The sequence below is a fragment of the Morchella sextelata genome (genome assembly GCF_020137385.1).
Source record: "Morchella sextelata strain SCLS chromosome Unknown scls_14, whole genome shotgun sequence".
NCBI lineage: Eukaryota > Fungi > Ascomycota > Pezizomycetes > Pezizales > Morchellaceae > Morchella > Morchella sextelata.
In genome coordinates this window covers 157,272-169,458 of record NW_025408629.1, presented here as the reverse complement: position 1 = coordinate 169,458, position 12,187 = coordinate 157,272, and the positions used below count along the sequence as shown (strand labels likewise).

The 12,187-nt window shown below is 43.5% G+C and overlaps 3 protein-coding genes across 3 annotated transcripts; 1 reads left to right on the top strand and 2 right to left on the bottom strand.

The window, feature by feature from the left end:
• Positions 1-242: 242 nt before the first annotated feature.
• H6S33_002915 (uncharacterized protein) lies at positions 243-3,385 on the bottom strand (the record flags this gene model as incomplete). The annotated part of the gene is made up of 8 exons (XM_044834557.1): positions 243-553; positions 651-1,046; positions 1,284-1,402; positions 1,500-1,605; positions 1,654-2,268; positions 2,354-2,975; positions 3,036-3,059; positions 3,128-3,385. The coding sequence occupies 8 exons, from the start codon at positions 3,383-3,385 to the stop codon at positions 243-245; spliced, it is 2,451 nt and encodes an 816-aa protein (XP_044692122.1).
• A 3,287-nt stretch (positions 3,386-6,672) lies between these two features.
• H6S33_002914 (uncharacterized protein) lies at positions 6,673-7,216 on the top strand (the record flags this gene model as incomplete). Its single annotated transcript, XM_044834546.1, has 3 exons — positions 6,673-6,833; positions 6,901-7,051; positions 7,109-7,216. The coding sequence occupies 3 exons, from the start codon at positions 6,673-6,675 to the stop codon at positions 7,214-7,216; spliced, it is 420 nt and encodes a 139-aa protein (XP_044692121.1).
• A 4,318-nt stretch (positions 7,217-11,534) lies between these two features.
• Positions 11,535-12,173, bottom strand: H6S33_002913 (uncharacterized protein; the record flags this gene model as incomplete). The annotated part of the gene is made up of 1 exon (XM_044834534.1): positions 11,535-12,173. One exon carries the CDS (start codon positions 12,171-12,173, stop codon positions 11,535-11,537), a length of 639 nt encoding a protein of 212 aa, XP_044692120.1.
• Between the last annotated feature and the right edge of the window lie 14 nt (positions 12,174-12,187).

Below are 12,187 nucleotides of genomic sequence, written 5' to 3'. Positions count from 1 at the left end.
CTACTTGCCTGCTCTCTATTCTGTCTATCGGGTAATTCTACCAATGCTGAGGAGCTGAAACGGCATCACCTCCCCAAAATCCCAGCTTCAGCTGTTTCACTTCTCTCACGCACATTTTCTGGGACCACCCGACAGACAGAAAAGTCTAGAAAGGAGCTCTAAAATCGCGCAGGGAATTATAGAAATATGTACCTCAATATCCACAGCAGAGGTTTTATCGTGTGCAACAGTGTGGTATTTGCTTATATGTTTTCGGAGCAGGGCTTTGGATGTAAATGGCCGAGCTGTCGCGAGAGTGCAACCTTCAATAAGACATCTGTGCGGCTTGATATGTAACCTCTCCTCATGGAGGTCGAAAATCCATCACTCGAGGAATTCTGACAGAACCGATATCTGCAGAAATAGAGATTTTCTCCGTAAGCTTTGCGGGCTTTTTCCATCTTGGCATGATCAGGTGGCTTCTCGTTGAGTAACTCTTCAAGGACATCTTGAAGTCTCCGGGCACCCCTTGCAAATGTCAACGGATTATTCTCATCGCACCAACGGGACAGTTCTATTATCATGTTAATAAGATCCCTTGTATATATATATATATGACTATGCCATAGTGATGACCAGCTTTATTAAAGCACGTCACCGGTAGCACGTACCTTCTCCAGGGCCCAACTTCGGGTTTCGCTTTTCGAATCCTTCCCGAAATTCTAGAATAGCTGTAAGGCTGGCTTTCAAATCAGGCTCGAAACAAGAAAACTCCTTGGCTCCAGAAATTTCACTCAGGCCAGAGCTTGACCTAGATTTCGATTCAACACAGGTCTGATATGGGTTCCTATAGACAGGTTGCTTCCGGAAGAGTATTTTGAGCGATGTCGACAGAGTCTCGATCTGTTCTTTGCTGGGGCCGGACCCGCAAAATTCCTGGATATGTTCGAACCAGTTCGAATGAACGTAATTAAAGAGTCTCAAGTCGCCGTTAAGTAAAAATCTAACAGCCTCATCACTGGAAATACCCAGCCTAAAGCAGTGAAAACATTGATACGTTATACAGACTATAGAAATTCTTAAGTGAGAGCTTATGCGGTCAATGAAAGGTCCACTGAGTTTACTCAGAAGGTACCTGTGCCCATCTTAGCATATTTCGTTTTAATACTAATAAAACCGGGACGAACTCTTTTGCCGTAAAATGAACAAAGATTACAACCCCCCCGGAAAGCTCGATTATTGGTCCACAAAGCCGACGCAGGCGGATAATGTATGATCTTTTTCTTGGTCCAAAGTGAAATCACAAGGTTCCATTGATAGAGCATCCTCGAGCTCATCAATCCTCAAGGGGCGGTATGTGTAGGTTATCCACTCCAAGGTCTTTTTTGCCTTGCTTCTCTGCCTTTCATCCAAACGTCTGATTCTATTTATAATTCTCTCGTAAATGTAGTTAATATGATTTAGTTAGTACTAATATCTTAGCCTTGCTTTTTGACTTCAATCTAAAGCTGCTTACTTACACCTCATTTAATCCTTTCGGATAACTGTCTAGGGCTTCGCGAATTTCTTGAATTGAGTCTTGTAAGCGTAAAGCCTCGATGACAAGATGAACCCAGAGAAACATTCCTATATATCTTGTCAGAAAGCTTAATTAATGGGATATGGCTCACATACCATCTGCCCGTGTAGAAAGACTATTTTCGATTTCCCTCTGGATAGATAACTGCTGTTCTTCTTTGAAAGGAAAATCTTCCACCAACTTCCATGACTCGTAAAAGATATATCGATTTATATCATATTTGTTGTTTTCGTTTATCGAAATCTCCAAGGCCGAGGGTCTATTCTTCTCCACTTTCTGTAACACAGCATGTATTTCTGTCAAGTCCCGGCTTGCCACAAATATCCTAGAAGCTAAACTCAATGGCTTTCGCCTGAGAACCCCTAAAATGCGCAATAACCTATCACGTTCGGTCTTTGGAAGTTCATCAAGCCCGTCGATAATAATATAGACAAATCCAGAAGGAGGAACAGAGGCTTCGATCAGATCGTACAAAAGTTTTTGAAGCGTTGATACCGATAAGATCTTCGTAATTTCTGGGTAAATGTATGCAAGGAGGTCTTTCTTCTGTGAGACTATCTGGTAGATCAATGTGGAAAGGATATTCAGGCAAGTTATCAAGTCGGCTTCTTCGTAGCTACAGAAGTAATAAAGGAATAAACTAGAGGGGTTTATTGATGCCACCTCCAGCTCTAACTGCTCTAAAAGTGTATACGAAAGAACTGTTTTCCCTTGATTAGATGTTAGCGATACCGGGCTAGGCGTCAGAAGAGCTCTCGTAACCATCCCCTCTTATCTTATCTGAACCAGGTTTACCTGTCAGCCAAACCGACTGTTTCCCCTTCCCGGTGATCCAGTCCTTTATATCTTTGCTTTCTATGAGCCATTTACCGGTACCATCTTGCTTCATGTGCCCACATTTCTCCCTACGATCCACAATGTTGACTGGCTCAAGCCAGTCAAAGATATCCTTCAGCTTTCGATGCATATCATCTAGTTGGCGTTCCTCAGCCCGCTTTAGTTCCTCTTCTCGGGCTTTCTGTGATTGTATGATATCTTCGGCACGAGCTTCATTGTCCACCAAAGTTTGGTGCCTTTGCAGGTTTCTGAGGATGGGACCAAACTGGTCTTCAAAGGAAGTCCATGTCAAATGGAATATAATATTCCATACTGTGAGATGTAACTGGGATGTTATTTTCCAAATCTTCATGTGGTAGGTCTGTGGTTCGACAGATTTGATCTCACCTCTACGGTTGAAGAACTTCCAGGCGCATATGTAAAAATCCATGATATCTACATATACAATGCTTATGACCTCCTGAATCTGATCATTCAACGAGAATGCCGCAGAAAACCTCCCGAGCCGTGGAAGATTCTCCCCTATTCGACTTATCGCATCCAGTACTTTCTCAAAGATCTCAGTGAACTGACTAGCCAGCTGTAGAAAGCAATTATGAGCGGCGCCCATTTCCAGAGAGAGTTAGTACGACGAGCATACCTGAAGAAACAATTTCAGAGGGCCCTGTACTCTGGTCAGTACATGTATGTTCATGTGGTTACTAAGGTGACAATGAGATATGATTAACGAACCCAGATCAGAGCCAAGATATCAGGCTTTACTTGTATAAAAACCTCTATCACTTTTGAGTATTGAGTCATTCCATTGATAAATGGCTCGATGCGCGCCATGTTTTTCAACCCTTCACGGGACGACTGTTTAGCTTGCAAATCCGCTAACAGATCCCAGATATCGTCTATAGAAGTCGGTTGGCCAAAATACTTCTTTCCTTCCTCGTCTGTAAACTTTGCCAGGAATCTGTTTGCAGCTCTATCAAACGCAGTTGTCATACTGGTAAAGGTTATGAAGTTGATAATAATGCGAATCGATGGTGCGGGGTTAGGTTCCAGATAGAGCTCCAAAGCATAATCTATAAGTCAGCCGCATATATGTATGTAGCTACTCGGGGCAGGCAAGAACCTGAACATTAAATATGCAGGCAGGGATTAATTTGCAGTTAGTTCAAACATGCGCGAATCAAAGACCGTTACAGCCAACACTCATGTTCAGGTTCTTCATACCTGCCCCGAGTACATACTCTGGAATATGTTATCTATGTACCTGATACCTTGCATGCATGTATCTACCTATCACATGCTTCATACGTTAGGACGTTGACCACGGTGTTTTGATTCCCAGCTGATCCACAAACCTTCTTATTTGAACGATCACGAGCGATGTCAGACAATATACCATTAGCTAGTTCGCAGACTAATAGTTTACTTTCTCGCCTATTTTAGAGTCAACTCAGGAATCCCCCGGCCCTTTCTCAACCTTTAGAGAGGCATCTAACAGATTTCTACAAGATCCAGGCAGTGAGGATGACTTTAATGAAGGGCCCACAAAAAGACAACGATGTGCAGACGATGGGAGGTACAGCTCATGCCCGAGTCCAAGCGATTTAGCGCGATACTCTTCGTTGCCTTATAAGGAACTAGAACAAGTATAGAACCCCAGGCCTTCACAAGTTCCTATTAATATCTTGCTCACTCAAGCTCCCTCTACAGCCAGGTAGAACGGAAGGGGGGAACACTCGATGATTTGGCAATCAAACGAACATCAGCAAATCCCAGGGAGAATGGATGGAAAAGCAAGATATAGATTTCAATACCATGACCATGGCCAATCTTAACGTTCTGGACGAAGGCGATGAAGAAGCATGTTTCGGAATGGTATGTTTGAATCGATGACTTGTAGCTTCATCGGGCAGATATTCCCGACACATAAACGCCGGGAATTTCCTACGGGGTCCCAGCAAAGAGATCTCTATTACTTTACATATCATGTATAGCTAAAACTTCAGTGAAGATTAAAGGGACGATAATCTCAACAGATCCCATCCTAGACTTGATGCGGAAACTTCATGCGGAAAGGTTAGGAGAGGCTCAACACCGTCCTCTAAGCCTGAAATTGGTGGTTATCCAGGAGGAAATACAGGTTGCAATCGATATCTATCCCACGTCACCAGCAGTCGGACGCCTCCTAGCCTCATTATCTGTAGTACTCTTACCACTACTGGGTTTCTCTTTGGTCCGTATGCAGGCATTGACATTCCCGCCTTTCGAAGAGGTCATAGAACGGCAAGGTAAAAGACAAGCCTAAGCTCAAAATATAAAGATTTTCATCAATATCTATGGGGATTCAACTATCAGGAGCAAAATTGGGCTTTTCCTATCCAAAAATAGTGTTTTCTTACAGCATCCCAAATTCCCAGAACCAGGGCATCCTTATCGCAACCCTCACTTTCTATCGAGACCTGGGTCTATAATATACATCACGAAACCCACTTTAACAGGCGGGGTCATACCAGTAGACAACTTGATAAGGGACACGAAAGACGAGGTATCCGTTCATGCAAGTTTATCCCACATTTTTGATGGGCTCTGTGGGTCAACGACCCAAGGTAAGCTTCTTGGTGATAAGAGATATTTAAAGACTCCCCTATATGAGTATGTCCAAAGGCTCAAACTAGTACAAAACAAGTCGGTGTTAGCTAACATCAATATTAGGCACCAGAGCCAAGGTTTATACTTTCTTGCCATGAGAGAACAAGCTGAACGAAACTCGTCCTATCCCGGAAACTAGTGAGAATTCTACCACCGGAATTTTATATTTACCTTCTGACGAATTTTAAAGTTCAAATAGAGGAGGAATCCTTGCTGATTATATGGGATTGGGAAAGACTTTAACAATATTATCGCTAATAGTTAGATCTCTCGATGAAGCCCGAGCACTGAATACTAGAAGTGGTTGTCTACTTTCAGTCCCTGGAGAGATGATTCGTTCTGGGGCCACATTAATAGTTGCGCCTGTCTCAGGTCAGTCATTTCCAAAGCCAAAGCTACGAACACCCCAGCAGGGCTAGTTCTCATATGTACTAACTCGGCATTTCTTCTTCTACATGTGTATAGTTTTGGGGAACTGGGAAGGGCAAATAGCAGTGTGAGTTTTCTTAATTAGTCGCTTCTTATAACCGTTTGTAACAGCACCCATAGCCACACCCAACCCAAAGCTTTAAGATATTTGGTTTATTACCGTAGAAATAAACCGACCAATCCCCGAGCACTGAGCCAATATGATATTGTGTTCACCAGTTTCCAAACCCTTACCCAAGAATGGAAGCCTACACGGAACTCCTCTTCCTGTGGCCCTTTGTACGCAATCGATTGGTTTAGAGTAGTCTTAGATGAAGGTGCAATCCCCCGAAATTCAAAATAAATAACTGCTTATACCTATATTTCCAGCGCATGAGATCCGTACTCAAACAACAATTAAATGCCAGGCAGCATGTGCCATCTCCGCAGATCGAAGATGGTGTATTACTGGAACACCATTGCAAAACGATATCACCGATATCGCTATACTGTTCAAATTTCTCAGACTCGAACCTTTAAATACCAAACAGAACTTTGATCGCCATATTACTGCCAAGTGGAAGGCTGGAGATGCTTCTGGGATGAAGACCTTACGTGATGTATTACGACAGATATGTCTCCGAAGAGCAAAAGAAACGATAGGTGATAGATTACCTACACGGACTGTAAACATAAAATACCTCGACTTCAATAATCGCGAAAGAATACTTTATGACAGCCACAAAGACAAACTAAGCTCTGTTGTCAAAAGTGCTTGTGACAGTACATTCCAAGTGCTTCTTAGACTGAGATTAATTTGTGATCACGGCAAAGACCTTCTACCTCGGGGAGACGTCGAAATTCGTTGTTCAATTTGCGATATGCAGCTAAGGGATTGGGAAATGGATGCTGGGCAGATTTCAAATATCCGAGCTGTCCCGGAGGATAGAGACACCCCCAGCCCTGGCTGTGGATTGTGCACTAGAGTTCAAGAAAATATAGGAACTGCCTTTCCAAATTATCAAGGGCCTTCGACAAAGGTCCAAGCACTTATCGATTCTATAAAAACCTGTACCTCTGAGGACATTATGAACCGCGAACCGGTTTCAAAACAGTAAGAGCCCTCTATATACGCTATACTCCGATCAATTTCCCCGCATGTATATGAATCCTGCTGACATATATCATCTCTCTTTAGCGTTGTCTTCTCAAGCTGGACAAGAATGCTGGATTTAATTGGCCTTGCCCTCGTATCCAATGGTATCATGTTCTGCCGCCTCGATGGCTCAATGTCACGTTTGCAAAGAAACAACACGCTCGCCAACTTCTCTACAAACCCACAGGTGATCGTAATTTTAGTATCTCTCATGGCTGGAGGTTTAGGGTATGTAATTCACAAAACTCAGTCCAGCATAAAATTGTTGAATATGACAGGCCCTAAATTCGTGTAGTATAAACCTCACCTGTGCCTCCAAAGTCCATGTTTTAGAATCACATTGGAATCCGATGATCGAGCAGCAGGCGGTAGAACGTGTGCATAGACTTGGACAACGCCGAGACGTTACGATTACCAGGTATATCATGAAAGACTCATTTGAGATCGTAAGACTTCTTTACACTCCTTTTGTAGCCCAGGTGTATATACTAACCTCTAATCAGGACATGATGCGTTATCAAGACAGAAAGTTAGAACTTGTCAAACAGTCCCTGGACTCACATACAGACCCTGATGCTATGGAGATTTGTGCGGCCGAGGGAAATTCATGAAATTTGTAATGTTCTCATACAACCCGAATGTATATGTGTATATACATGGCGATTTAATTCCTCGGAAAATGTGCTAGAGTTGATACCGCATGAGATAGATGGTTCAGGAGAAGGGGAAAGGGAAAATCTGCGGGAAATAAATGATGACGTATGACTAGAAGTGTGATACTGTCCCCTTATGTGATGCAAATACCCAACGAAGAAAGAGATTATCACTAGTCCTCTTTTACAGAGGATGGGTTATGAGATAGTGGGGAGCATTTAGGATCGAAAAACTTCACCCGAGGGTTATCCTTCAAAGCTTCCGTATAAAACATGATTTCTATACCTTGCATCTCTTACTCGCTATCTATATCTAGAACGCTTTGATTCTACACGATCCGCTGCCTTTGTCTTCGAGTATATATGTGTCTAGAGTACTAAGGATTGAAATCACTGCTCCACTCTTCACACTACAAAACCCTTTTCTACCGACGATTAGCTCACCTAAATCAATCGATATATACGTTGTTTTCATACCAACTAATTAACGTACTACATGTACTTGCGGTGAAATTAAGTATTGTCTCTCGCGATAGAAACCATCGATCTCACCATTTCCTTTATAGGCCCACCAACCACCACCATAACCATGATAATTAAAGCAGGAGATAATTACTTTTGGGCATAAAAATGACTATGACTTTAATCCACTTGGTTTTAGCTACTGGTTGTGGTTTTATAGGGCCTCAAGTTTGGAGGGGTTGAATGGTTGCCAGCGCAATTGGGACAATACTTTAAGTAGAGATGAGCTTGAACATACACCCAATCCCAAGCTCCCAGAATTCGAGTTAACTCTTATCGAAGTTCAATAACCTGTTAACATAGACAGTGTACGGAGGCCTGTACTATTAAAACCGTCATATCATGTTCTAAGCAGGGCTGGTTGGGCGTGGTCGCAACCGCGAATAGGACTGTACTGTTGCAAATCATTGTGGTGTTCACCGCTTAACAACTTGGAGATAGATGATTTCTTGGAGATGGAAGATAGTCGAGCTGCTATCTAAATTAGATCAGTTACCTTTTCTGCCTGTGTAGCTTCAATCAGGCAGTCCGAGTACCTCTGATAAATCTTTTTTTTTTTAGAAAACAGAAAATTCGGTAAAAGACTCAATGCCATGGCGAAACCTAGAAATTTTAGAAGTTTGGTGGCCTATAGTAGTTCGCTTCCTTTCTTACGAGTAACCCAAAAGCCATTCAAATAATATATCCCAAATCACAGGTTAGAAATTTGAAGTCTCCGTGACAGTTATGATATTTCGAGATGTGTTGCCTGCTGGTTGTTGCGGCATTCAAGTAGGGTTTACTGTTGATATGACGGTTCTAATAATATAGGCCTCCGTAGACAGTGTGTAAATACAATGATGAATGAGAACAACCAAATCCAACATCGAAAATAAAGGGCTGGAAAGACGTATACACACAACGTCAGAGTTTATCAAGACCAATTATTTGGCTATTTAGGTTAGTTCTCAAAGTCATAAAACCTCGCTAGAATCTCAAGATATGCAATGCCATACATGACTACCTACACTATTCACGGTATATAGTTCCCCACGCTGTTTGGGGGGTCGAGATCTAACGGATCCGAGATTTAACTATTACTATTACTCTGGGCTGTGTAGCTAGAACACTACGACCCAAGACTATGTATGTACTCCAATATATAAATCATTTCAAGATAAATCACTCCCGCCCATAACCAGCGCAGTTCGGAATCTCTATCAATAGAATAAAATATATTTACCGCTCATCCTTCTCCATAGTTCAAAATAAATAAATAAATATTATTCGCGATATATAGTCTCTGTCGACGAATGGAATAGATCGAACAGCGAACAGTATACACTGAGAGGATGAGCATGGCATAAAGACGACGAAAACCGAGCGACACTCATTGGGACAACATGGGGCGAGAAGGCTTTCAAGATTAGAGACATCGAAAGGAAAACAGGCGTTGTCGAGATCGAGGGAATTAATTTCAAGTTCGAGATGCAGGAATGCCGGGCTATATCTAGAGATATGTATCGAAGCTACAGGGGAAAAGACATAGTCGGTCCAAAGGGAGGGCAAAGGGAGACAGCACAGATTGAGTTTTTATAGTTACTTTCCATTTCTTTACTGTTGAGATAGCGGTGGGTGGAGAGGCGTTCTGGGGAGAAAATGTGTGATAATGCCATATACGTAATTACGTAATTACGTAAGTCTGCATGCAATTAATGAATTAAACAATAAAGCGATAGTCTGTGTCATGAATTATCACTCGATATACGACTTCACTTTAGAAAATCCCCGAGACATTCAATCAAAATCCCTCCTCTCCCCAAAAAAGGTTGAAGGCGCATCCAAGACATTGGCTTCATACTTACTACGTGTATTTCATGCTCTAAACCCTTATCTACGGTAGCCTTGTGATGAGACGGAGCCTAAAAAGGGCTCTTTGCTATATATATAGCCTAACTGTACATGTTGGCACAAGATTACAGCCTAAGCTGATATGTACGTACTCATGTCCATACAAATACACACATATGTAACGTAGCTACATGTAGCCAGATTAAAAAGAAGTTCTACACCTCCCACGGGCCCCCATCCCCACCCACGATCCTATAAACACAACGCCCTACTCTCACCACAGCCAGTTCCAAACACACATAACTACACCCAAGACCACCCTCGAAACGAAACAACCGCCCTTCCCCTCAACCCCAGGTGTCGTACTAACCACCAACCCCCCGGCCGCGGACCCCTCAACCCCGACGGATTCGCCGGAAATTAACATCAGTAAGGCTACATACCGCGCTGCGCCCATGCCAAATAACGGGGCTATGCAAAACCAAACCCACAAACGACAACGATTAACATGTGATCATCTCGCCTCCATTATATAAAATAACCGTGGTTTTAACACAACGTACCCCCTTCCCGTGGAGTACCCGCTGCGATCGGAATGCCCAATCCTTACTAATGGAGCATAATGCCATAGTTCACCTCTGTGAGGTACTTTACCTGGTTTGGCCCTGATACGCGTGCGCAGGACGGAGTCACGTCCGTGTGGTTAGTAAGCAGCAAGCTGGTCAGGCGTGCGTATGTATGTACTCTCCCGGTACAAATATGGCCCGTTGTTCAGCGTCAACCGCTTTGTGTCTTCTACTGCTCTGGGTATTGTTTCTTCAGGCTCTGAGGTTCAGGCGTGTCTGGACGTTTCAGGCTTGGCAATATTTCTCTACATGTGCGGTCGGGGTCCGGGGGGGGTGGGGCCGAGGTTGATTGAGGCTGTGCATTGCAGGTGTGGCGTTATATACGAGGGGCGTCAATGATTTTCGTTGCTTGGGTCTTGGTACTACTACAACGACGCAACGTATGGATGTGGCGAAAGCCATCTAGAAGTCACCTTGGAATTCGGTGGCCAAAGCATCAGGGGGAGCGGGCAATATTGACTCGAAGAAGCCTTGTAGAGTCAATTTTCTGCCTTGATATCTGTGCATCTAACAGTGCGCATGCTCCAAGATACGTTTCCAGAGGTGAAAGTACATAGTTACTTTAGTTGCATAACCGCTCCAATCATTGCATCGATCGATATCTACATATCATATTCTAGAAGTATTGGAGCCCAATGATAATGAGTGAGTTCTACCTGCTGCGTGTACTATGTAGGTACGTACTATCCTTCGGCGATATGCACTACCTATCCATATATATGTGCTAAATGTCTTAAACCCGACGTCAAAAATGTCAATCTCAGGATACATACATACACAAATAATGAACATAGGTATTTCAAGCGATCAAACCCAGTACAAAAACCAAAAGGAAAAAAACGGAGAAAAAAAAACATTTTAGCTAGCTGAAATAAGAAAGAAAATACAATGGCCTGGGAGGAGGAAAAAATGAAAGAAGAAAGAAAAAACACCAAACGCACCAAAGACGATGCTGCTTCTGGAACCTTAAAAATGAAAAATATGCCAAATGAAATCCCCACAAAAAGTACCGCTATCAAAACACAAGCGCTGACCACAGCCCCCATAACTAATCTTAGTTCCATGTACGACCGCGCAAAGACCTTCCTATAGTGAAACACAATAAAACAACAGACAGTAATAAAAAATGACGATAGAAATAAACCCTAATCGTACGCCCCCCAGTCTAATAGGACAGCCTTACCCCATTGTTTTACTGCCTTAGGATATGCCATAGCCTTCAGTAAATCGGGGAAGTAGCCAAACAGAAGAAGCAAAAACCAATAAACCTGAAGTACTCCCAAGGAAAACGAATTTTGTTACAGCCTCGTCTCGTGCTCTTGTTCCATACCCCACATGGAGGTATCTCCGCCGTTTGTGACACCGGGGGCTGGAACATGTAAGAATGCACTTAGCAGTCCTAGGCTCTCGTCGTTTGGATCCAGTCCCTCAAACCCTGTACCGCTGGAGATCAGGGGCTCAGTCGGCCAATTGAGGGTTTCCATCCAGTTCGTATCCATGGGCGCAGCCCCCCCACCGCTACTAGTAGGCTCACTGGGAAACCAACTACCCGCTGCATTACTCATTTGAGGTTGTGGACTTGGGTGTGGGCTCGGGTGTGGGCTTGGGTGTGGACTCGGGTGAGGGGTTGGGTGATGTGACATTCCTGGAACCTCTAGCGTGTGACCTGAGAACTCTGGGAACATCCGTCCATGAGATGATGACGACGAAGTACGACGAGTGCCATCATGCGGCGATAGCATCCGAGATGAGGATGCCGACGCTTGTAATAACGTAGTCTGAGCAAGTGCGTCAAACTTTGCCTTCGACCTCTGTGCTATAGGCCACGAGGAAGCCAAGCTGTCGAGCAGCATAGAGCAATGCCTAATATCTTCAGATAGAGTTTCGTGTGCTGTCTGCGCCTGAACCTCCCTGCACTGACTGTACACTTTCAACATTGTGAATCCACTGA